This window comes from Toxotes jaculatrix, chromosome 7 (assembly GCF_017976425.1).
Source record: "Toxotes jaculatrix isolate fToxJac2 chromosome 7, fToxJac2.pri, whole genome shotgun sequence".
In the NCBI taxonomy this organism is placed as follows: Eukaryota; Metazoa; Chordata; class Actinopteri; family Toxotidae; genus Toxotes; species Toxotes jaculatrix.
The window spans coordinates 21,616,912-21,642,412 of record NC_054400.1 but is presented as its reverse complement, the minus strand read 5'-3'; the positions used below and the strand labels follow the sequence as shown (position 1 = coordinate 21,642,412).

The window sequence follows — 25,501 nt, the reverse complement described above, 5'->3', positions numbered from 1 at the left end:
TTCCATTTTTCCTCACCACCTATTATGGACTGTAACACAAGCAATTTCCTATTACAACCAAATAGCTCGAGTCCCCGGGACAACACGGAGGGTAAATATCAAGTCCCCTGGAGCAAGAAATAAGTTTGTGAAACCCAGATGGGAAACGGTGTTCAAGTACCGCCAAAGCACCACCTCCTTCAACAAAAGTCACTACTAACTTGTGTTTCCCAACTTCTCTGAGCCCCCGTTGCCTTGAAGTTAGAGTAGTTTCTGGGAGTGAACTCGGCGAGCTCTCCACCAGCAAAACGCACGAAGCTATAAATGTGAGAACTTACCCACTCCGTACTTCTCTTTTTTAGTAGGAATCCAGCGGGTCATTGCTGGTGGGGGAAGGAGGGGACGTGAAATTGGCTGAATAAATAAATAGCTATATACACTTGCTAAACGAGTACGGGCGGTGCGCTCCTGCTCATACCGAAGTCTACAGTTCCGCCATCATGACTTGTAAACGGGGAGGGGAGAGGAGGGCAAACACGGCTGGGAGCTGGGAGAGAAGAGGAGAGGCGTGAACCACGGGCTCCCCAAACTACCCCCACAACAACAACAACAGCAACAACACACATCTATATCCACATTACAGCACAGACACTCATTTTCATCAAGGGTTTGTCTCCGGGAACCTTGTCCCAGAAACTATTTTGCCCTGGACACCGGTCAATCGATACCTGTAACAATTCCTCATAAATCCTCAAATGAGCTAAAATTGAATTCAGAGTTAAATTATAGTGAGAGTGTCTGAGTTGTCCCTCGGTCTGCTTCAAGGACTCCTGATGGTGTTTACCTCAGTTTTACAGCTACACATACACACACATTTGACAATCAAGGGGAGAATAATTATTCGAAACCCGAGTTATAAATCACCGATGTGTCATAAATAAATTATCACCAGGTTATTGTTTTTAATTTAAAATGAAATTGAATTGCAAACGTCATGCTGCTGCTCACACTGACTGATTTAAAGGAGGCCTACTGTATTCTGAGAGAGCATAATGGGCCAGACACGGGACATATTTATATAATCAAATAAGGCTATATTTGAATTAACTGTGCAGAGCGTTTCAGCAACACAATTAATTGTTTAGACAAGCAAATGTAAGTATATCCAAAAACAATTGTGTTGAAATCCATCAATGAGGCTGTTGTCTGTGATTTAAATGTCATTTCATCATGGACAGTATATCACAAATAAAGCTCAGCACCCTCCCTCCCTGCCCTGTGAAGTAATTTACAGCTGCTGGCTGAGACCTGGTAGCCCACTTAGCCTTTTGTTTGCCCATGGTGTGTATGTGTGTGGGTGTGTGTGTGCATTTTTGCTGCAACTGGTCAGCCAAATGGTGCTGTCAATAATGTTCAGCCATCCAGTACTTTTGTTGTTCCCTTTGACAGGATGATGTCCATTTTTTTTTCCCATCTATTGTGAAGCGGCTGATTTAAAACACAGCTTGTGGAGAATTAGCACTAACACCACACAAAGCAGTAGGACTGAAAACTAGTATTGAATCTTATTATTTTTGCAAAGGACAGAGCTATTGAACATTAGGCAACTGCAAAATAGCACCGTGAGAGGCATTTCAGTGTCCAAAGCTATGATCAAGAAAACAGCAATTTAAAAAAATATGCCTTCACATAATAGCATTTTGAACTGCCCCCCCCCCCCCCCCACCCCCCATTTTCCCACCACAAAAATAGGCTAGAAAAGAAGTATAAATCAGTGCGCTTCCCCACCACACACACACACACACACACACACAATTGTTCCCACCCTGTAGTGTATTTTCTTTCTGCGGCATGTTTGTTGTTTGTTTGTTTGTTTGTTTGACAAATCTCACACAGTTAAAGAATTCAAACACACTGACTGAACACATCCTGAAAATCAGCTACTAGAGATGTACTTCGCAGCTACATGTAGGATTTCCAAGGTTATGAGTTGAACTGTTACAATTATTGTGACCTAGCTGCTTGCTGAGTATTTGAAGTTATTGTATGGGGGGTTCACATCTGCTCAGGCCTTTTCACCTCTGATTCTCCACATACCTTTAGTAAAACCTCTCACACATCATGTCAGATGTGAAGAGTTTCTTCTGCATTATCAAAAGTTTAAAAAAAAAATCAAATCTGCAAAAAGGAATACAATATTGCCATCACCTGACTGCTTTGTGCTATTGCATACAGTAGACTATTGTGTTACATTCTGTTGTGGAATAGTTTATTAAATGTCTGCTTCTATAATTTAGCTCTCAAGTCTTCCTACTACAGAATCTTTAAAGAGAAATCATTAAATTCAGAGAGTGATGTGCTGGTCTTGGTGGGTGCGTGCATGCCTTGCAGTTGTGTGTGAGACAGCTTGACAAGCAGAGTTGAACTCGAGTTCATCTGGAGTTGAATGCTCCATAAGCAATTGAAGTAGACAGGCCAAGTCTTCACAGGAAATCCCCACTCTCCTCATCTTCTAATTTAGTTTAAATTGCGCTATGTCACATCAGACATCCTTCGTCCTTCTTTCTATTAAAATCTCCTGTCTAGGTGCAGCATTTTAGTAATAGTGGTAAAACAAAAAGAGAAAAGAAAACTCAATCATGTATGTGCAGATGTGTGAGGTAAAAGGAAACAGGTGCACATGAGGACAGGGATTTAAAAACAAAAAACAAAAAACAAGATGAAGCTACTGCTCTTGTCCTGAAACAGGAGCATCCTGTCTGTTTACTCTGCCTCAGGGCTTCTCAGTGCTTTGCCTAACAGACACACTATGAATGAACGTTTAGCATAACAGACAATTGAACTAAGAGTAAACATGCGCCCTATCTACCATCCACCTTTCTACACTGTAGAGCATTTGATTAGTGTTTATGTGCATACATGCTTGAGTGCGTATGCTTCCCTGTGTGTGTGTGTGTGTGCGTGTGTGTGTGTGTGTGTGTGTGTGTGTGTGTGTTTCATTTTTATGGGATGCACAAAGAAGCACACTGAGCATCCATATGTATGAACTGTACCAATATAAATAAAGCCCGACCTGACTCGACTCCACTGTTACTCAGTGGCTGACATTACTAAACTCAGTGAACTGTGATTTCTATGACATGAGGAGCTACAATGCTTTGGAGATTTCTGAGTGGTCAGGCTCTAAACACCGATCGTAGCCCCCACTGAGGTGTTCAGTTCCTGAGACAAAAGTGAACAAAAGGCCTAATGGATTTATGGGTCCACTGCCAGGACCGCATGACATCAGAGGCAAATTGGGCCTCAGTGCCCACCTGGCTGTCTGGCAGCAGAATCAGGTAATAGCCCGGTCCTACAAAGCTGCGCGGATAAGTCAATGCTCTATCTATGCACAACGATTCAACATCCTGGGGGAGAGGTTGATCTGCTGTTGACTTTTCGTGCAGAAAGACACATCCAAACTTTTCTACTTTTACATAATATCATTACAAAGATGTGTTTATCTAGTTCTTGCCGTGTGACGTCAGATCCCCCACATTTGTCACCATGGTTGCTGTGTAAACATGCAAACTGTCAACATTTCTTTGTTCTTAAACGGACACTTACATGAATTCCCGTACCTTCACGTTTGCTTGCGATACATCTTTTGATGTAATGGTTAGGGACAGGCTAGCCAGATAAACACAGAAATCTTTCACTTGGAGCCCAGCCTGAAGAACAGAACAGACAGCAGTACACATATAGTTCTAATGCATGGGATCACAGAATCTGCAGGTAAGTTAGGGTGAGCACATTTATATCCACATGTCAAACATCTCATTTCTAGGTTGTGATGCATGAGGAAGGATGTGCCCTGAGGCTCCCCCATTTGTTTCCATCTGACTCAGTGAAGCATCCTTTGTGCCACTGTAGAGGGTATGTACACCAGGAGAAGCAAGTATCTAATTTTAGAGTGAGAGTGCCACATCTTTAAATGAAATAGTCTGCTGTCTTCTGTCTTCCAGGCCAATGCAAAGGCTCGTCTGACAGAGGCTTTTAATTAGGTGGTTCTCTGAGATCAGCAGAGGGAGCCACAGCTCTTATCTAAGACTTCCTTTTCTCCGTGGAGACAAAGTGTGGCTGTGTGACAACCAAAGAGGCGGACTGCAGCGTGACCACCCAGTCTGCAGTCTGGACCACAGCCTGAGCAGTCTGAGAGGAGGGCACACACCCCACCTACATTTTGCAAAACATAATCAGGACGACAAATGCTTCCCTCAAGGTAAAGGTATCATCTTTCCGAAGATGTGGAAAGCATTAACTCTGGTTTTTGATTCTAGTCCCCCAGTATTCATTATAAATAATGAATGCAAATATGTGTTTTGTTTTGCAGGTGCCTACATCTGGATACAATAAAGTGCAGCATTTCACCTCAGCATCGACTCGATTATAAACTTAAATGCTATCATGTGGGTCTGAACAGAAAACCGAATAACAAGCCGTGTTGCTGGTACTCTGAAGGGGAAGATTAGATTTCTGACACTGTGTCGAAAACAATGTTTCTATCCTCCTGAAACGTAATATGCATTTGTTGCAATGGAAAGTTGATATTCTCTTCCTTATGTAGACAGTGTTTCATGACTCTGGGACAAAGCCAGTCTTTAGATATGCTGTTAAATTCTGGAAATAGATGAATGTCAGTTGCTGAGTTTTTCCCACATTTGAACACAAGTGCCATAATTAAATGTGGGGATTCTCTGAATCTCTGAAGCCATGAAGTAAAACGTGCTATTGGTTTGTTGTAATCGTCACGAATGCAGGAATCAAACACACAAGCTTTTACATTGAAAAAAATTGCATCTATTTATACAGTATAATACTGATGATACTGACACTTGTTTGTTTTGCCTTTTTATAGGAAACTCAGCTGTTGCTGATGTCTGCTGCTGCACCTTCAGTTCTTTGTTTTTCATCAAAAGATTGGTACATCTGGGAGATCTCAGTTGGTCTCAGTGATGGGCCTCCCTCCCTCTGACATCATGGATGCCCACAATTTTTTAAGATTTATATACCAGTCCGTTCATAGCCCAAATGTGACAGATGAAACAGAGGGAAACTCAATATCTGAAAGATGAAATGTGATAAAAATAATACAACTTTGCTTTGATGTGCTACGTTTACAGGGGATCTGTGTCCCACTGTGCCCTGACACGCGCCAACCCACACACAAAGACACACAAAGACACACAAACACGCACACACACACACACACACACACATAGCCCTGCAAGCCTCCCATAACTGTTTGCGACAAGAGTGATACATATGAGCACCTGAGTGAAAGCATATATCCTTCTGGTGCTTTACAGTATTTACTGTGAAGATCATCACTGCTTCAGCATTCTCTCTGCAGGCAGTTTGTGTATTAAAATCCAACCAAAAGTATGTCATTGTGTACTTTTAATCAATAAGAAAACATTTGCAATATTGCTATCTCTTTGAGTGGTGAGAGGTGTGTATGTAAGAGAAGCCAAATTGACTTCAAAGTAGGATTTCTAATGATTAAACAGAGTGCTCCCTCCGACTGGCTCTAGCCTTAATGTAGCAACTGAGAGCAACAGAAGGAGGAGGAGGAGGATAATATAGTCTTGCTCAGGGCAGGGTACAGTGAGGACAAGGAGGATGGAGAGGGAAGGCAAAGGGAGATTACTCATAGTTTAGGGCATTTGACACATGCAAGATTGACAAGAACATGTGCCACATGTGCAGAAAGCGCAGTTATTAGGATATGTTAATAAAAAATAATATTTTGATAATGCAATGTTTCAAAGAGTGCTTCAGACACATCAAACAGCAGCTCCCACTTCACATCCACTCCTGTGTGGGTTTTTGTCTGAGTATCTGAGTATGTGAGAAGATAGGAGGTGTGTGTGTGTGTGTGTGTGTGTGTGTGTGTGTGTGTTGTGTGTGTGTGTGTGTGTGTGTGTGTGTGTGTGTGTGTGTGTGTGTGTGTGTGTGTGTTAGGGGTTCATTTGTGTGATGGGGATTGCATCTCTGCAGATGCCTAAAGGAAGCCCACGGTCTCTCCACCTCTTTGCTGGGTAAAAAACAGTCAGTCCTCTGTCAAGGTTTAGTGCAGTGGGATACTTCTCTCTCCCTCTCTCTCTCTCTCTCCTCTGATTCATCCCCAATCTCTCTTTCTCTCCCTAATGAAATAATGAAATTGCTCTTTCTCTCTCTTGCCATCCTGCGTGAGTTGACACTTGGCCAGATTCTTTGGTGCAGCAGACTAGCTGAGTCATAAAGGTTTCAGTGAGCCCTGATTTATGGACAGTGATGTGGATGAGGTTGAGGCAGCAGGAAAAACACCGATGTCAGCTCACTGATCACACAAAGACCGTAGGCACATCAGAACGGAGACAACCTGCTGACTTGAGATAAAGACAAAAACGCCACTGTAATTCATCTCTTTTGGACCAGACTTCAGTTTTGCCAAGTCAAGAGAAATCTAATGAGCCTTTACCGGCTGATCATGTTTACAATGTGAAGCTTAATTCTGTCTGATACACACAGTGGTCTAGTGATTTCTTGTTTCATTACTTGTTTTTTCATGTTTTTTTGTTTCATTGGCTTGGTATCATTTGCTGGAAAAAAAACCTAAAACAGTCCAGACTTGCTGACTTTGCTGGTTTGCTGCAGCCCTCCCTTCCAGTCAGATTCATCAATATGGATGGAACTAAGGGCTCTTTGGCTGCCATCTTTGTACTTTTTCCATTAACCCCCATTGACATTCTTTGGAGAAAAGAACATGTTGTTGTAAACCCTAGATGAAAAAGGAGACTCTGGCTAATTAGCAAGTACAAATCTGTATACTTACTTGTGAAAGTGAGTCACAGAGCTTGGACACTGAATATCATTTTCTGCTGAAGCATTTCTTTGTGCTAAATGTTACTTGATTTGACACTGTTCCTGTTTATAAATACAAATGAAAAGTCTGCAGTCAGGTCTAGATTGACAAGGCTTCAAGGCTTTATTGGAGTTCAATGCAGCACATCATGGACTTAAAGCACTCAGTGAGTAAGGCATTTGATTGGGTATTGCACATACAGTCATACAGGCATGTTTTGGTGGCAGTAATGCACACAGGTTTTTCTTCAATTTCCGCTAAGCAGAATTTCTACTCCAGGCACACTCCTGTCTTCATCAATTGATCGATTAGCTTTTAAGTTGCTTAATTTCTTTGCTGGTACAGTGTGCATGTGTGCATACGTGCTATGAATCACTCAGATTTATCATACACAGGCTAGGTTCAATAACATTTCTGATTTCAAGAAATTCTCATTTGGGTTGAATGAGCACCAGAGAGCCTTTAGCTACAGGCTAGCAGGTGTTTTTAAAGCATGTAAATTTAAACTTTTTTATCAGTTGTTTTTCCTTTTTTCTCTTCAGCCTCCACCTGCTCTTCTTTTTCAGCTTCTTCCTCCTCCCCCTTCTCACCCTGGTCATCACCCTCCTCCTCTTTCTGCTCAGCGTCATCCTCCTCTTGAGGTTGGCTCTCCTCTCCTCCTTGCTCCTCATCTTCTTTTGCATCATCCTCTGCCTCAGCTTCTTCATCACCAAAACCATGTGAGGACAGATAAAAGTTAGTATTAATTTACTACTACACATACACACGTTAGCCAAGCAGAAATACCACACTAACCTTGTCCATCTGCTTCTTCCACTTCATCTTCTTGTTTTTCCTCCTCCTTTTCTTCCACCTCCTCCTCCACTTTCTCCCCCTCTTCTCCCTGTTCTTCCTCTGCCTCCCCCTCCTTCTCGTCTCCCTGGTCCTCCTCCTCTCCCTCCTTCTCCTCCTCCTTCTCTTCCTCTTCCACCTGCTCTTCCTCCTCTTCCTGAGGAGGACTGGCCTCTGCCTGCTGTGCTTGGCTTGCAGATATTGTCTCCTCTGTGGCGAGTGATGAAGTATACAAGCGGGAGCTCAGCAGGTACGGAGCTGCAGAGCTCTGCATGGAGATCTGTGTTCTTCCATAAGGTGGAGCAGCATACATCGCTTGGGAGTAGGTGGCAGATCCCAGACTTGCCACATTTAAACGATTCTCTTCCCCTTCAAGGAGCTTCCTGGTGGAATAAAACACAAAAATTATGGGGATGGCCTTCATTTAAAAAACAAATTTATAATACATTAAGCAAAAGATCGGAAAGAATCAAAGCTTTATTGACGATAGTATTGACCTGTAGGCTGCAATTTCAATATCCAAGGCCATCTTCACATTCAAGAGATCCTGATAATCTTTCAAGTAGCGAGCCATGTCATTCTTGTTTGCCCTCAACTCTTCCTCCAGCTGACTTATTGTATCCTGTATAGAAAAATATAAAGTGACATGCTAGTAGCACATTGTGGGCTGTCAAAACGTAGAAATCACTTCTAGTAATTTTCTTTTTTTTTTTTTATCATTGAAAGGACATAAATCCCTGTAAATATCACCTATATTCCTCCTTTATTTCAGTGTGTCTCTGTTCCTCACCTGCAGTGCAGAGATCTCAGCACTCTGTTTTTCCTCCACTTCCTGTAGTTGGTTTTCCAGAGCTTGGTTCATCTCACGGCAGGCATCAATCTCCAGTGTCTTGGCACTGAGGAGCCTGCGGTATTCTCCAGCCTCATCTTTGGCACTTCTTGCAATGTCAGTGTTGCGAGCAGTGCCTGCTGTCATCACATTCATCTTGTTGCAGAACCATTCTTCAGCTGACTGCAGGTTGCGTTGTGCCAGATTCTCATACTGGACTCGGATGTCACGGAGAGCAGCAGACAGGTCGGGTTTGACGACCTCCATCTCCACTGACACCTCTGCGCTGTACTGTATTTGGGCCTGCAGTTCTGCAATCTCACTCTCACAGAGGCGCTTCAGGAAGGCCAGCTCATCCAACAGGGTTGCAACTCTTTTCTCAAGCTCAGCCCGGCCCAGAGTAGCTTCATCTGCTGCCTTCCTGGCATCCATGAACCTGCCCTCGGCTTCCGCTCTTACCAGCACTTCATCCTCATAGCGTTTTTGCAGGTTCCTCAGCACATCCTCCATCTCATCCCTGTGATCTTGGGCTGCTTGCTTTTCATGGCGAGCCTCTTCTATAGCAGCACGGAGCTGGCGGAACTCGTGCTCATACAGGGCCCGAAGGTTGGATGGCTCCGTCTGCCTCTGCCTGAGCAGCAGAAGCTCAGTCTCCAGCAGCTTGTTCTGTTGTTCCAGTTCATGGACCCGATCAATGAAGCTTGCAAAGCGGTCATTCAGGCCCTGCAGCTCAGCCTTCTCCTGGGTCCTTAATGTTTTGAACTCAGAGCTGACCTGGGCTGCTTGGTCAAGGCGTAGCTCAGTGGCAGCTGCAGAGACTGGAGCAGAAAGCACAGAGGAGTAGCTGGAGGTAACTCGGGCGTGTGTTGGATAACTTCTGCGTGAGGATGCATAGGAAGTCAGTGGGGCAGATTGGCTGGAATAGGCAGACCTAGATCCTATTCCTCCACCAGCTCCATATCCTGCACTGCGCACCACCACTCTCCTCTTGTAAGTAGAGGGGAAGTAAGGGTCAAAGCCAGTGGAAGTCATGACTTCAGAGAAGGGCTGCTCTTTGTCTTGGAATGTAGCTGGGTTGACTGCACAGTGAATCTGCATTACTCTGGCTTTTATAGAGGCAGTAATGACTGTGACGTAAGCTATTTTTTGCAGGCATGCTGACTGAAAGAATTGATAATAGTGCCAGCCAGCCAGTCTCAGCCAAGGGACAGATGGGGTGGGGTCGGAATGAGTAGGGGGGTAGTGGAGGCGGGGATAAGCAGTGTAGCAACAAGGACTGCAACAGACAGGGTCACTGAGGACAAAAACAGTATACTGTTACTCCTGAAAACTGCAGAAGTTGCTGCAATTTTCCACCATAAATCCTGACAAAGACATAATGTTTCTGTCATGTAACTGTACAAACTCTTGAAATACTGCATGATGGTGGGGGGAAGGGGGGTACCTTTTGTACAAGAGGACACTGCTATGCACCATTTTGCATCATCTGTCTGCTGTTAGAAAGTATAATATTCAAGACAATATTAATATAATCGAAGCATCTGAATTAAATGCAATTCAAAGCAAATTGGCTGAAGATGTAACAGTTTGAAAGAACCTGCGGGGGAAAAAAAGAAAGAACATCTCAGTCTCAGAGAAAACATTTTACGTTTACAGTTTTTATAATAAACGTTTGCCCTCTAGTGGCCAACTGTTAACAATGCAAGTTACACAAAACAAATGCTGACTACATACCGCATACAAATTTTACATACTATACACTATATACTCTGCATCACCTACATTATTCTCTGATTTAGCCTACATAAACTGCATATTTAACCTTATGTCTCAGTGACTACAGTAAGGTTGTGCCCTGCATGCTGTAGAAATAGTGTAGCTTTAGAAAATGGTGCAAGATTGAAAAGAAAAGGATATTGTCATGATATTATACGTTTAGTTTATCAGAAGAAAACTACTTTTCTGAACAGATCTGGATTGGTTACAGAAAAAAAAAACCTTGAACAGTGAAAATTCTGGCACTGACACTGGCTATACAGGTTTTGATTTGATTACCTTTGTACTTTAGTAACCATTATATTAGGTATCCAACAATAAAGGCTAATATCTGTATTTTAAGCTATGATTTAACATAATTTTGACAGGTTTGAAAACTTGCCAAATTTTCACGTGAAAAAAAATAGATTTAATGTCTATTTAATTAAAATAATTACTTTAGGGTGTTTTAAATCAATGTAATACTAACTTGAAATCATTTCCCTTTGTGGTAAATGACATTTCAGTGCTGTGAGTGCTGGTGGTGTGGTTTCACCCAATATCAAAACACATGATTGGTCACATGAATACACCCGTCAGTGTATTGACCAATGAGTGACGAGCTTACTACTTGGCGGGTAGTTGCTGTGACGCAAACGCACCATAACACGTTAACAACAACAAAGGATGATGAATAAATGAAGTTTAAAAACTTGCTTCGTGCTTCATGTCCAGATATGACCGCGGTGCTTTGGGAGTTTTCTGCCATGCTATAGCGATAGCAACGTTACAAATGCAGTTAAAACGGGAATGAACGGTGAGTCGCACAGCTTTGCAAGTGATGGGCAACCGGCGAAAACAGCAGCTAACGTTAGCTCATGTAATGGGTCAGCTAATATCAGCTAGCTGAGGCAGTTATGTGAGCTGTTAGCAAGTTGAATCCGCTTGCCCGTTAGGAAAATATATTTACTACCTGCTGTCAGGAGTTGTAGTTGAATTGTTCACTAGTGAAGCTATACACCTGCTCGGGTCAAACTGCAGCAATGTGCCACTGCAGAACTAAGCTAACCAAGCTAAGTTTTGAGTGAGGTTTTGGTAAGGTTAGCTATGCTGTCCCAAGCCCTTCTCGGCAGCTCAGTACACTACGTTGCATTGCTCTGCTCTCTCTCACTCAACATTACACAAACTGAGTGAGTAATAGAGAGGATTTTGATTAAGAGGCAGTCGACTGGTTTGAGTAAGTGAGAGTTGGCAGCAGACTGGGCACGTCTTTATAGATGACATTAAAGGTGAGGCGACGTATAACTTAATTTTTTCTCTGTTTACTCTTGAAACGATACTTTAGCTCGCTCAATGGATGTCTTACCTGCTCTTATCCTTCTTTCTTTGCTCATTTTCATACATTTCTATAGGACCAATCAAAGTCTGCAGACTGTGAGAGTGGAAACTCTGCTTTCCTGATATTAAAATGGTAAGGGTTTTTATCATTGAATGCGTTCTCGTTAGCTCTTTGTCTCGTATCAATACATCATGTGTCTCCTTTTCCTTGTTTATATATGTGCTTGCTTAAGGGTTTCGCCTTTTTTTCCCGTGTTGCTCTTTACAGATTCGCATAGCAGCATTGAATGCTTCTGCAACAGCTGCAGATGAGTCTCAAGACCCCTTGAGAAGTAACAAGAGTCAGACGAAAGAGGCTCAGGTACAGAGCATATGATAATGAATCAGCAGTATGAGGCATCTTCACTGATGCAGTTATTTTTCCCTGTGAAATTAATGAGTCGTTTTTTATTTTTGTCCACAGGAAGCCGAGGCTTTTGCTTTATATCACAAAGCTTTAGATCTTCAAAAACATGACAAGTTTGAGGAGTCTAGCAAGGCCTATCATGAGCTCCTCAAAACTCCACTGCTCAAAGAGGTAAAATATCACACAGTATATATTCCCATCAAGGTTGTTAAAAATGTTTGTTAATATGGTTGCACAGGACACCCAAAATACTGTGTGGCTGGGATGTAATTTAGAGCAGTGTAAAATTCATGTAATCACAGAGTAATCAGATGTAATCACACCCTTTTTAGTCAGTGAGGGGGATCACTTGTTTTGGTACAGACTTGTTTCTGCATGAGACATGGCCAGGATTTATGATGTGAAATAAACTTACCTTTACAACAACATAGGTCACCCTCATGACATTTGGTGGATAACTCTTAACCAGAGCAATTAAAACACTGATCATTAATCATAATTTAGATATTTCTCACACATTGTAGCAGCGAGATAATTAGACGTGTTCACACATTATTAGTTTTCTAGTGTTGTTTAAACAAAATATTCTTAATTGGCTTTTGTGCAAAATCTGTGAAGTTCTTGTATCAAACATTTCCCTGTTTTCTCTCTAATGCTGCTTCAGTCTTCTTTGACAGAAAATTCAGATTAAAGTGCCAAAATTCAGTTTAACTGAATAAAATTTGCAGCATGCTAATAAAATTAAGCTTTATGGTAGCACAAAGCCTGCCCAGGTACAGGAGCTTGATGAGCTATCATTCATATTACTTGGCCACCATAAGAAGAATCTAAATTACTCTTTGTTTCGTGCCAAATTTGATGTATCCTCTAACGTTATTGTCTAATATTTTAGGCCATGCCCTCAGAAGATCAGAGAGTGGGTCTCAAGCATCCTGGACTGATGCTGAAATATTCCACCTTTAAAAACTTGGCCAGTATGGCTGCATTGCGGGATGACCTGGAGACTGCTATGGAGTTTTATTTGGAGGTAAGGCAACAAAACCTTGCCAGTTTAATACTTACCAGTCTTGGCATTGCACCACTTTGTGCAACTAAATGTGTACTTTTGAAGCTTATGAATAACACTGCGGTGAATGTTCATACCTTAGTTTCTGCTCTGTTCTCTTCTCAGGCTGTTATGTTGGATTCCACTGACGTGAACATGTGGTACAAAATTGGTCAGTTGGCTGTGCGACTGGTGCGCATTCCACTGGCTCGACATGCCTTTGAAGAGGGATTGCACTGTAACCCAGATCACTGGCCCTGCCTGGACAACCTCATAACTATCCTTTACACACTCAGTGATTACACCTGTATGTAATATATCATCATAAGCTTTTTGCTCTGTATCAAGTGTAGAGAGAGAAGTAACTGTCATCTGCATACATTTTTCCAGGCTGTTTATACTTCATCGCCAAAGCCCTGGAAAAGGATCATTGTTACACTAAAGGCCTGGTGCTGAAGGAGAAAATCTTTGAGGAGCAGCCCTGTCTGAAGAGGGACACGATGCAGATGTTCATGAAATGGTGAAACCAGCTCCTTTTTTTAATCTCTTCACCTGTTTATAAATGTGTTGTTTTTGCAGCTCCAGACTTTCACATCACTGACAGGCCTCTGTGCTGTGGTGTGCCTTATTTGCAGCGATATGTCCATTCACTATGTGGAAGTGGAGGAAGAGGAGCGCAAATCCATTGTGAAAGAGGCCCTGGAGATACGGAAACGCAGACAGGCGCTCTCTCACTGTGAACCAAAACCCGACCTTGTTCTGATTCAGCCCATCCGCTGCCTCACGTGAGTTCTGTGCTGTTGTTTCCAGTTTGGGTGGTTTGGGTTAAACTGGTTTGTCACTTTTGAAAATAATTTCAACAGGATTTGAGCTTAGGTTCTGAGGATAGACCAAATAATACTCATGCAAAGCTTTCTTTCGTTGCTTGAAAATGCAGAAACAGTAAATACTTTAATGGAATTCTTGGTTGAGCTCCACTGACATTGAAGTTGAATGAGGGTAGTAATACCTGGCTATTGCAGTGATTTGGTGACATCTGTGGTTAAGACGATCTGAACTCATATTAATCAACAGGGTTTTTTTTTTTTTGGTCTTTTTTAATTTCAGATGGAAGCATGTGGGCGAAAGCCTTCTTACAATGTACAGACATCAGACCACATGTGAACCACCACGTCCGAGTCTTGGCCGCAGGATTGACTTGTCAGAGTACTCAGACCCAAACTTTCTCCAGAACCTCCCCCAACCCAGCAGCCCTGTTAGTGTGGGTCAGACCACCGTGCTGAGCAGCAGCCCCAGCTCATCCCTGCCACCAGTCGCCCTCACTGAGCCAATAATGCTGCCCCAGCCCGGCATTCAACCTCAGATTACCCCCAGTCAGACCACTGTAGAGATCACCACTTCTGCTCCTCCTGTTGGTTCGTTGTTTATAAAAAGAAATTTCTCTTTTTGCCTGCCTACATATAAGTAATTCTAATCTTTTTTAGCAGTGGTAAAGGCAACCGTATAACCAGTTATTTAAGATTTTATTTTTTTTTCTATGTTCACAGCTACAGCAATGGATGTTTCACTGACCGATAAGGTGAAGAAAGCACCAAAAAGGAAACGCGTGATTGAAGATAGCGGGGAGACGGCCAAGCGCCGCTCAGCACGTGTTCGCAACACAAAGTGCAAAAAGGAAGAGAAGATTGATTTCCAGGAACTGCTTTTTAAATATCTACCTTCCAGGTACCTTACACTAAACCTACAATATTATCCTTAAATACATAGCTTGTTATAGTTCTTTAGATTTGTATGACGTGTTTCTGGTTTGTCTCAGGCTGAAGAAGTTTGATCCTGATAATGATGATGAGAGTCTGAGCAATCTTGAGACGCAGTGTGATGGGAAGGAGGACATACAGCCTCTACATGGGAGCAGCTTGCCTGTTGACTCGGTTGAATGCATAGAATCTGGTACATAGTGCTTTGTGGATATTTATTTACAATACACACGTTTGCTATGTTGCTCTTTCTGTCATATTAAGAAAGTGTGTGTTCCCTTCTTTAGAGCAACAGGATGTCCACAACTTCCTGCTCAATAATATGGCCAACGGTGGTATACTGGACCTCATGATGCGCTATCTGAAAGCAGTGGGTCAGAAGTTCATGAAGGAGTGGCCTCGGGGGCTGACTTCTGTGGTACTGGAAGTCTATCAGACCTGGAGGAAGCACAGCAGTGGTCTTCCCAACCCTTTGCTTCGGGACTGCAGCAACCAACACATCAGGGTAAATGACAAGAAAACAGTTTGATTTTTTTTTTATTTCTTGATCAGATGTCAAGCCTTAGATCCTGCGGCAGGTCTTTACTTACCAATCCAAACTCCAGATTAATAAGACAGGGGGACCAGCCCTTTTGGAGTCAGGGCCCCAAAATTATAGCATATTCTGCCAGAGGATCTGAGACTCAAAGATTCTGAATGCACTTTGAGCTCTCTTTTAAAACGTACATAGATGGGCTTTTATGTTATGTTGTCTTTTATCATCTGTTAGCTTTTTACACTCAGTTACCTTTTTACACTTAGTTTAAATTTTTCCTATTGATCTTTTACTTTGTTCCTGTGGGAATCATTTTATTTTAAGGCTTTGATTTAAAATTGTATTGATTATTATTTGTGCTTTGTTGTGTGTTCTGTTTATAAATGTGCAGATAATGTTAATCACTTTGTTATTATTATTACTAAGGAAAATTCCTTACCTATTATTATACTAATAGGTTAATTTGATTGTGATATAAAATGGCAAATCTTTGTTGTATTGTTTTTAGTACATGTTAAAATTATAACACTGGACGTAGGTCCAGTTTTGGTCTGCAGACTCCAGGGTCTAATAGAAGTTTAAAGTTCGTTAAACTGGGCACCAGGGACATAACTATGGTTTTTCATCAAAATTGACATTTTTGCTCCCACAATGACATCTGAAGTGTTTATATCTGTTACAGGAAATGTTGGCAATGAGCTTAGCGTGTATGGAGCTGCAGTTGGAGCAATGGTTGCACAAAAAAGGGAAGATTGGTAAGTACAAGTGAGCTAAGTGATGCATCATTGTTCTGGGTTTGCAGTATTTTGAAGCAACATAATGGAGTGTGTTTGTCCGTGTGCCATGTCACAAACACCACTTTTAACATGACCTAAGTGTGTTAATTGTCATTGTTGCTTTTTTGGATTTTTTACGATATGGATTGGTCTAAAGGGGCACTGCATTGCATATTTTTCTCCTTGTCCAGTGTCTCCAAGAAGAAGCAGCGTTGGTCTCAGCAATGATACAGCTGACTCTGAATTCCCTGGGCAGCACTTCCAGGGTGATTTGTTACTCCTAGCCTTAGGCTCATCACAAAGAGACCTGTTTGAGGATGACTGGCTGGATGTCATGGTCCGTGTCTACTGGCTCAAGGCACGATTCTTGGCCCTACAGGTAAAGTCACTCTTGGTTTTTTTTTTGGTTTTTTTTAGTTTGTTTTTGGAAACAACTTTTTATTCCATGAGCCTTCACCACTTAGCCAGATGTGACTTGTAAGTCTGTCTTTCTTGTCTTTTGTCAGGGTGACATGGAGTTGGCACTGGAGAGCTATGATGTCTGTACAGGCCTGTTGCAGAGCAAACCAAAGTCCCCCGAGGGGAAACATTACACTATCAGCCTGCCTAACTTACGTGTAGATGCAGCAATCTCTGTGGAGGAGGTCAGTATAACCCTTTTTTCCAATATATTATTATAATTAAATTTTAAAGTGAAAATGTATGAAAAAAACTTTCCATGCCATACTATACCATCAAATAAAGTCAAATCAGTAAACAACACAGTTAATTATCTTGATTTTTACTATTTTTATTCTCCTTTTTTTCCGTAGCATAACTGTAAATTATTTTTAAAAATCTACTATTAGGAAAGCCTTTCGAAGGCTTTTGGCTTCAGGTTTCATTTTTTATTTCCTCTCTCCCCACTGACAGATCGACAAAAGGCTGAAGTCTCTGGAGCGTTGTCAGTCTTTGGAGGAGATCCAGCGACTCTTTGAGTCTGCAGACTTTGAGTCTGTTGTGCGTCTGCTGCAGCCCACTCTTAATTATGGCAGCAGGAGTAAACCTCTAGAGTTTATGAGCTCAGCACCAGAGCGGCCTGCTCAGCTAATGCTACTGCAGGTTAGATAAGCTACAACAATGTATATTGAACCTGTATATCTTTTGAAATGTGTGATGGTTGACACTTCTCAATCTCTGAATTTTAACTATTTTGCCTAGAGCTCTCTACTGAAGCTGCAGGACTACCAGCAGTGTTTGGAGTGTAGCGAGCTGGCTCTGAATGAAGCAATGCAGCAGCTCAACTCTGCTTCATACAGCTCTCCGCCTACTAAGGAGGAGTGGTTAGGCACCATCGGAACATTGCTGGATGGCATCGAGGTCTGCTTCACCAAAGACTCAGATCTCCTAAGCAATGTCCCCCACTTCTCCAGTATGGCTCGGCTGGCAAACAACCTAATTCAGGTTAGGAGAGAGCTAAAGACAACACTCGTCCTCTTAAAGACACAGTTAAACTGACATTATAAGTAGAATCTGCTAAACCTTTGTGGAATTTTAATTTATCGTGTGCTTGCTGTTGTATTTTCAGCTGATTGATCTTAGCATGACCATTTCCGACGATCCCAAGGAGCCTTATTTCTTCTCAGTTCTGCCTTGGATCTTACTGTATCGCGTTATCAAACACGAGGAAGCCGCTTTCGACTGTATGCTTCGGCAACATATGTCTGTAGGGGATGATGAAGGTTTGTTGGCTTCTTGTTTTCATGCCTTCAGTTTTCCCTTGGTGTTTATGCCATGTTAGTTGTTACACTGAGTGACCCTACCTAATCTAATTTTCAGATGACTCAGATACTCCTATGCTGCCCTCCTCCCTGATGCTTCTGAACACAGCCCATGAGTATCTTGGCCGTCGCTCCTTGTGCTGCAACTCAGACGGTGCACTCCTCAAGTTCTTTGTAAGTTTATTTGACAACTACTGTACTCTGACCAAGGTGATATGTGAATGCAGAGCTTGCATAAATGGCTTTTCATTTGAGAGGAAATTGAAAGATTATAATAAATATTCAGAAAGCAATGCATTTCTGCTCTTAAGTAATTCTCAAAAGCTGTAGACCTGATATATATTTCTTTGTGTTAGACCAGATTAGAGCTTCATTGTTATGCTTTGTTGTAGGTTCGAGTTCTGGAAAAAGAGCTTGCAGCCTCTTCCAGCAATGAGTCCCATCCCTACAAAGAGGAGCTGGAGATGGCATTGGAACAGTGTTTCTTCTGCCTGTATGCTTACCCCAGTAAGAAGAGCAAGGCCCGCTACCTGGAGGACCACTCGTCTCCACAGGTCAAATACCCAGATGCTTCTAGAAGTCTTGTCATGCCTTTAATTTATTGTAATTTGTTGCATGAACTTGAAGTGACTCTGACAATCAGACGTTAATTTAGTTAGATATTACAAAGGTCAATCTCAGCTAAGTTTTCTTGACCTATTTTTAACCACTGTTTTATTTAGTTGAAAATATAAAACAAAAAAACTCCAAATGTTTCTGAGCTGGCATTTAGATGATGGTGGCGAGGAGGCGGTGAAACAGTGAAGAGGTGGTGAAAATGGCTCAAGGCTTTGACTAATTCGTACGATTTCTCACGTGTAGTGGCAAAGCTACATAGATACAGTGTTTGAACAGGAGCAGACTGTCGATGACGCAAGCATGTGCCCTCATTGACCCTCACAGCACAGAGGAGGTCTACTTTATCCATTAATGTTGTTTTGTTGGCTGGCACAGTACACGCGTCTGGTGTCATTGAAATAAATTGAAACCATGAAATAGCATTAATGGCATAATAGCCTTAATTTACTGAGTGAGAAATATGAACACATTTAGATGAACCACAAACAACATTCCCACAAAATTCTGTTCTGCAGTACTTTACTCTCTCGCTTTTATTTAGTGTTTGTTGTACCCCTCTTCTCTACTTTTTGAAACCTTTTCTGATAAGAAACTTTATTCACTTTATTAATCCAGCCCTTTTCTCTGTAGGACAGCTCGGATTCTTTGTGAATAGCAGTATTTAATCTAAATTTTAACAAATGAAAATCAGAGCCAGTGTCCTAACTGAGAATTTAACTACTAGAGTGACTCGCAGCACCAGGAAGCTTTGTGGCTACAGCCCATGGTCTCTTATATTTTTGTAATTCATGTGTCCAGCCACCAGGTGGGTGTCACTTCCACAGTTTAGTGTCAATGCATTTAGATGACTGGCTTTTTGACTGTAATTATGCAATGCCATAGTGCAAGAGGAGTCCTCAGGAGACCTTGTTACTACTAATTTGCTCTGGCGCTGTGTGTTACACTCCAGCACAATGACCTGTGACACTCATATTTCCTGTGGAATTAATCTGTGATTTGCAGGTTGAGCTGCTGTGGAGTGATTCCCTCTTCATGTTCCAGTATTTCAAACCAAAGTCACTGCCTGAGTTTGACAGCTATAAGACAAGCACAGTGTCTGCGGAGTTGGCTAATCTGCTGAGGAGGTTTGCTGGCATCGCCCCACCAAGTGACACTCCCGTCCTCACCATGGATGAAGTGGCAGCCTACATCGAGGGCATGACAGAAAAGGTCAGTCAGTGGGCCCTCACTGAATGTGAGGAGCAGCAGTGAGTCAGACAAACTAAACAGTATCCTCATTTCCATGGCGTTTTCATGCCTCTGTTGTTAGGGTTGGGCCGATGGCTGACAGTCATCACAGTGTTGAGGCCAGCGTCGTGATGGGGATTTCCCCAGGGAACAAGTTGAGCTGATGAATATGTATTCTAAGGACTGTCAGCCAGAGAACACAAAAAATGAGGGATGGGTTTATTCTAATTATGATAATAACTCCTAGCACCTGATTTATTAAAGGAAAAATAGCTTATTTAATCACACTGTTTACTGCCCAGTGAAAGCATGTTTTAACTTAGGTGCAAACGGAAATTATTTTTAAATCTACCTGGTTTGCTCCTGCCTCAGTAAACCTGGGAGCAAGTCTTTATTTGAATTGGAAAATCAAGGATTAGAATTTACCTAGAGACTGAATTGATACATGATACCTGTTTAAACATGATATCTCAGGAACCTCTTGAGGGAATTTCTTTAAATTTGGCACACGGACAAACTGATTAGACACATTAGGACAAAATACACTTAATAACTTTTGTTAAATTATTTTGAAGTCTCCACTATTTATATTGTTGGAGTTTGGACAGACATGGATTTAAGCTTCAACTTGACTGTTTGACAGAGGTATACAACCGTGAGGCAGTAATTCTAGTTTATGTCTTGCTTTGCCTTTATGTTTGTTCTGAGAATTATGACTGTTAAAGAAATCTTGAATTTTTTATTTCTTTAAGGCCCCATGCCTCCCTGAGGGTAGTGCTCCTGCACCTCCAATCATTAATGAGATGTACTACCTGCTGGCTGATTACCATTTCAAGAACAAGGAGCAGTCCAAAGCCATCAAGTTCTATATGCATGACATCTGTGTGTGTCCCAACAGGTAGCTCATTTATCGACACTACTGTTAATGCTAATTTTTCAAGGTAAAATTGAACTCAGTTTTGTTCTGAACATTAGCAAATAAATGTCCATGTGTAGGCCTTGCTTTCTCGTATTTCACAGTAATATATACAGTGCAGTGACTAGAAGTGTGCATCTTTCCCCAGGTTTGACTCCTGGGCAGGTATGGCTTTAGCCAGGGCCAGTCGTATCCAGGACAAGCTCAACTCCAATGAGCTGAAAAGTGACGTTCCTATATGGAAACACTCCCAGGCGGTGCTTAACTGCTTTAAGAGGGCGCTGGAGATAGACAGCTCCAACCTGTCTCTGTGGATCGAGTACGGTACCATATCATATGCTCTGCATTCATTTGCTTCGCGGCAGCTCAAGCAGTGGCGCAGTGAACTACCCCCAGAGGTGGTTAAACAGGTGAGGTACATGTTAACATGAGCAGCGTTGTCTTGTTTCTCATCTGTGTTCCCTGTCAGTTTGTGTTAACTCTGCTTTTATGTCAGATTTTCCATGTGTGAGCTAAACAGATGTCACATCCTGTTACTTTTACTTGTTACATATGTGAATTTGTTGTAGAGTAAATTGATCTGTCTTCTTGAGCTAAATTACTTATGAGGGCTCCACTGAGCGTTTGTGTGCGTGTGTGTCTGTTTGTGTTGTCTCAGATGGAAGAAAGGAGAGACTCCATGTTAGAGACAGCGTTCCAGTGTTTCCAGGGTGCTTCCCGTTGTGAGGGTGACAGTGATGAAGAAGAGTGGCTCATTCACTACATGCTGGGGAAAATTGCAGAGAAACGCAAACAGCCTCCAGTGGAATATCTGCAGCTTTACAAAAAGGTAAACAACTGTGAAGACTTCAGGCTACACATTTGTACAAGGGATACAGTCAGTATTTTACGTTTAATAATAAACTTTGGTGTTAAGGTGTTCATCCACTCTGGCAGCATGTGAAATGTGCCACTTTCAAATAACAGATCAAAGAATATGTGATTTGATTTATGTTGATTTGAACCTGTGTTAAAGGATATCTCTTTAACACGTCTCTAACACAATAATACACATAATGCAATGTGACGTGCACTCTGTACCTGTGATTTTCAAATTAATTCTGAAGGTTGAAGTCTTGAGGAGAGCATATGCTTTCTATGCTCCATAGTTTTTCATTATCTGAAAAATAAAGCAAGATAATTTCGCAGTACTTCAATGTGCTGGACAAAAACCTGTAGAGGCCAGTGAAATAGATAAGGAAAATTTATTTGTCATGAAGAAAACCAGGGAAATAAAAACCTTAGTTGAAAATAATTGGAAAAGTCCTTAAGTTGATTGCAGACATTTTTCTTTCTCTCCCTGGAATTGTTTCATAATTTGCCCACAGAAACTAAAATCTCTGCCCTTCCACCTGTGCAGGATGTTTTTTTTTCCTAGCAAGAACAATGTATGGAATTAGTCATAGCTCGGTTGTTCTGATTAGATCATAGGAGGCAGGTGAACCTGTATGAAACACAGTGTCACGGAGGTCAGCAGAGGATGAGGGGGCAGTGTAAACGCAGTGAACCCTGATGTCAGCATTCATATCTGTCTTCTACTCCTTATCGCACTCCTTCTTTCCATTTTACTAGTTAAGGAGTCAGTTTATATTGCCAGATGATTGTGTTGAGTTGTTGATTCCCTCCTGTTTGTATTTATAGGCAGCACACTATCTGCATGAAGAAGCAGCCAGGTATCCCCGGAAAATCCATTACCATAATCCTCCTGATCTGGCCATGGAGGCCCTGGAGGTAAAATCCCTGTGGCTGGTATCTCAGATAGTATTTAGTAGCTCGATGGCTGGTCACATCGATGCAGTATTATGTAAGATAACTGTCTGGAAGCATTCACATTTAAAGACAATGTCCACATACCTGTGTAGCATTAAACTTGTTTTTCTGACTTCTTTCTTCTAGTTGCATTTCCGTTTGAGTGCCACCATCCTTAAACTTCTAGAAGCTGCTGAGCCTGATCTGGAACATGAGCTCTTGTTCAGTTTGCTGGTTGAGGCAGCTACAGGGCCATTTGCGAGGGGGGAAGAGAAGAGTATGCCGAGCATGCCGAGGTCCCATGAAAAGTAAGCTTTAACAGCCTGGCAAGAATTGTTAAAAGGCAGTGGATTTTATGGCCTAACATTCATGCACAACATTGTTCTTGATTCAATGCAGGGAGAAACCCCCCTCCATGATGGATGAAGACTTTAATTGCTCGTCAGTTTGCATAGGGAACGTCCTCAGCTCCTCCCTTCCATCAGTTGCCACCCCAGGTCTGACATCCCCTCCTTACGTGGCCACGCCGTTTGACCACGATTACGCCAAACGCAAAACACTTCGACGCCAGCAGTGGCAGCAGCAGCGGCATGAGGAGCAGCAGGCTGATGGTACAGTCCCAGTCCTAGACACTGTCTCTGGGGTTGGGCTCTTTGACCTTTCTGCACTGGGACAGGAAGCCCACTGGGGAGTGCTCAGATTGCTAATCACCATGCTTAATGGCTTCGGTTTCAGTTACAATGATCCCCATGCACTGGGTGATTGGGATGTGGTAAAATGGGCAATATGGCTACTGATTATTTGACTAATTTACTATGCCTGATAAATGCAGCAATGTTGGAACAAAGAGATTTGAAGATTGAGTCTTGCAGAGCGCATTAAGGCCTGTGTGTGTGCGTATGTGTGCTGGAATAACATCCATTTCTAGTCACTGCTTTGTTGCTGGTCTTATTTTTCTTTCCTTACAAATCATCTTGCCTGTCCTGAATATCTTACAGTTCTGGCTTTGTCGTAACTCCCTTAAGCTTATAACCTCATGAAGACATCTGTGCAGTATTGCGGGCTTGTGTATTTTTTCAGCCTTAACAAGCTGCTGTTGATTGGTATCAGATCAAAAAAAAAGTTGTAAATTCTCAATGATCCCGATTGTTGCTTCACTGTGTTTGGCTCAGTTAGTTAAACAGAATGGTTTGCATTGTGTAAGCTCCCAGGTGCTAGTCAGAGATGCTAGTTATACTGGTTACAGATTTATCAGCATCCAGGTGGATAAGATGTTTAAGTTTTAAACTCCTTTGTAATTCAGTCAATTTACATGTTGAAGTGATTGAAGGCAGTCATCCCACATTTAGTATTTACCCGTAGGGTATCAGTTATAGACTGAGGAGTTCACACTGAGTTTGTCTGAAAGTAGCTAAATTTTATTGATAAAATAAGGATAAGGAAACAATTTTCATGTGTTCAGAACAGTTTGGGTACTCTACATGACAGCTCTGATAAATAGGGATGTTTTCAGTGTTAGACAACCAACAGCACTGTGTATTTTTCTCATGATGCTGGATATGAAAATATAAAAATTAGGTTTTGAAAAACAGACTTGATAAATGCACGCAATAATGTGCTTGATGTACATTATTGCTTTCAGTAATGCACATCTGGTACAGTGTGTACACTGAACATTATAGCTGACCTTTTTGATTCATGCACATTAATTATCTTTTATGTAAGCTCTTGTACTTGCAGTGTTGCGGTCATAAATGTCTCTGTTTGAATTTTTGAGAAGACATTTTCAAGTGTGTCTGAGAAAGTTTTCCTTGTGTTTTATTGTGTCACCAAGATGTCAGAGTTAACCAAAAACCGTCTTCACATGTTTAGACACGGACTATATGCAGAGTTAAAGCAGCCTGGATTTAAATTTCAGGAAATGGAGACAACATTTTCATTAGCTGTAAGTCTGTGTGGGGTAATGTGAAACAGAAGCCATAATGGCATTTGGAGAAAGCAGTCCTGGCCATTCTTTCCATATGACCAAAAACAGTGACATCCGTTCACCCACCCCATGTGTCTTGTTTAGTCTGAATGTGCAAATAACGCAGCCATATTGCCCATGTTGCCAGTTTGTCACCCTTTCCAGATTCCTTCCTACCTACCTACCTGCCTGCTACCTCTTTGCCTGCTTGCTTTTACCACCTGCTTTGCCATTTATATGCATGTAGTTCTAATGGGGTGAATGTCTTCACGACTGGACAAAGCCAGTCCCTTATCACAATCCACTAAATTGTCTGGTGTATCATGTGGTCGCATTTAATTTGAGTTTGGTGTGGGCTTAATTTGACAAAAAGTCAAACTCACTGGAGATATTTTAAAATTTCACCTGAATCATGTGTTTGCTATTTTCCACTAATTGGATATAATTTCCAATTATGGCCAATTAGTGAGAAAATGTCAAGTCAGGAAGAATGTGGCTGGCCTATTATTGGCATACAACTCTGAGACTGAAGTCAGGAAATACCCCACCATGCACATGTTTGCTTGTTGGTGTCCAATCTCTCTGGCTTGAGTCCTGCTTAAATCACATCAAGGTGGTAAGACAGTAGAGCCGGATTCAGACATGCATTTATCAAATCATTATCAGGGAAAATGCTCGGTTTGTGATCTCCTGTTCATCATCTGCAACTTCGGAGTATTCTTTCTGGATTTTTGCCATGGATTGTCTTTATGTCGCTGCTCTGTTGACAGTAAAATAGGAGATCAGTCATTGGGCAAAATAGCCAGGGTGGATTTTTTTTTTTCCCAGTGACATAAACACAACTTATATCATAGAGCGTGGTCTTAATTTTCGGAGGATAATGTTGATCTTGAAAGAACTATATAAGACAATCAAAATATCTAAACACTTGAACTGCACATTTTGTGCAGTCGCACAGAAAAGAAATGTGTGTCTGAATCAGGTTCTACAATTTCAAGGGAGTGGCATTAAATCTGTACTCCTTTGTCAAGAAAAGTAAATGATTCTTTTTTTAAGGCAATTGCAAATAACTTTTTAATAAGTTTGGAG

General features: G+C 41.8%; 3 protein-coding genes across 8 annotated transcripts in view; 1 reads left to right on the top strand and 2 right to left on the bottom strand.

The window, feature by feature from the left end:
• dock5 (dedicator of cytokinesis 5) overlaps positions 1 to 468 on the bottom strand; it is a 29,797-nt gene extending 29,329 nt beyond the window's left edge. For all 4 annotated transcript variants that reach the window (XM_041042171.1, XM_041042172.1, XM_041042173.1 and 1 more), the window contains exon 1: positions 318 to 468. In XM_041042171.1, coding sequence (XP_040898105.1) covers positions 318 to 360 — 43 coding nt within the window. In that variant the 5' untranslated portion in view covers positions 361 to 468. The remainder of the gene's footprint in view (positions 1 to 317) is intronic.
• A 6,898-nt stretch (positions 469 to 7,366) lies between these two features.
• neflb (neurofilament light chain b) lies at positions 7,367 to 9,623 on the bottom strand. The gene is made up of 4 exons (XM_041042424.1): positions 8,487 to 9,623; positions 8,194 to 8,318; positions 7,661 to 8,079; positions 7,367 to 7,554 (listed from the first exon to the last, which is right to left on the bottom strand). Exons 1-4 carry the CDS (start codon positions 9,621 to 9,623, stop codon positions 7,367 to 7,369), a joined length of 1,869 nt encoding a protein of 622 aa, XP_040898358.1.
• A 1,349-nt stretch (positions 9,624 to 10,972) lies between these two features.
• The window catches only part of cabin1 (calcineurin binding protein 1), a 36,261-nt gene continuing 21,732 nt past the window's right edge, over positions 10,973 to 25,501 (top strand). For 2 of the 3 annotated variants that reach the window (XM_041042245.1, XM_041042244.1), the window contains exons 1-27: positions 10,973 to 11,097; positions 11,693 to 11,751; positions 11,887 to 11,979; positions 12,082 to 12,195; positions 12,917 to 13,051; positions 13,196 to 13,376; positions 13,460 to 13,589; positions 13,705 to 13,854; positions 14,177 to 14,484; positions 14,617 to 14,794; positions 14,886 to 15,019; positions 15,114 to 15,331; positions 16,044 to 16,116; positions 16,329 to 16,516; positions 16,644 to 16,781; positions 17,050 to 17,238; positions 17,338 to 17,580; positions 17,705 to 17,858; positions 17,956 to 18,071; positions 18,290 to 18,451; positions 19,518 to 19,724; positions 20,495 to 20,640; positions 20,807 to 21,068; positions 21,317 to 21,487; positions 22,339 to 22,428; positions 22,594 to 22,754; positions 22,846 to 23,057. In XM_041042245.1, the coding sequence (XP_040898179.1) occupies positions 11,749 to 11,751; positions 11,887 to 11,979; positions 12,082 to 12,195; positions 12,917 to 13,051; positions 13,196 to 13,376; positions 13,460 to 13,589; positions 13,705 to 13,854; positions 14,177 to 14,484; positions 14,617 to 14,794; positions 14,886 to 15,019; positions 15,114 to 15,331; positions 16,044 to 16,116; positions 16,329 to 16,516; positions 16,644 to 16,781; positions 17,050 to 17,238; positions 17,338 to 17,580; positions 17,705 to 17,858; positions 17,956 to 18,071; positions 18,290 to 18,451; positions 19,518 to 19,724; positions 20,495 to 20,640; positions 20,807 to 21,068; positions 21,317 to 21,487; positions 22,339 to 22,428; positions 22,594 to 22,754; positions 22,846 to 23,057 (4,156 nt within the window). In that variant the 5' untranslated portion in view covers positions 10,973 to 11,097; positions 11,693 to 11,748. The remainder of the gene's footprint in view (positions 11,098 to 11,692; positions 11,752 to 11,886; positions 11,980 to 12,081; positions 12,196 to 12,916; positions 13,052 to 13,195; positions 13,377 to 13,459; positions 13,590 to 13,704; positions 13,855 to 14,176; positions 14,485 to 14,616; positions 14,795 to 14,885; positions 15,020 to 15,113; positions 15,332 to 16,043; positions 16,117 to 16,328; positions 16,517 to 16,643; positions 16,782 to 17,049; positions 17,239 to 17,337; positions 17,581 to 17,704; positions 17,859 to 17,955; positions 18,072 to 18,289; positions 18,452 to 19,517; positions 19,725 to 20,494; positions 20,641 to 20,806; positions 21,069 to 21,316; positions 21,488 to 22,338; positions 22,429 to 22,593; positions 22,755 to 22,845; positions 23,058 to 25,501) is intronic. The other variant, XM_041042246.1, reaches the window with a different exon arrangement.

What these genes read in the sequence shown, in the direction of transcription:
- neflb (XM_041042424.1), bottom strand. Translation starts at nt 9,623, where the DNA reads ATGCAGATTCACTGTGCAGTCAACCCAGCTACATTCCAAGACAAAGAG. An exon ending in ATTGAAATTGCAGCCTACAG is followed by an intron (nt 8,080 to 8,193) that starts GTCAATACTATC and finishes TTATTCCACCAG; the next exon opens with GAAGCTCCTTGAAGGGGAAG. An exon ending in GGAAGAAGCAGATGGACAAG is followed by an intron (nt 7,555 to 7,660) that starts GTTAGTGTGGTA and finishes AAGCTGAGGCAG; the next exon opens with AGGATGATGCAAAAGAAGAT.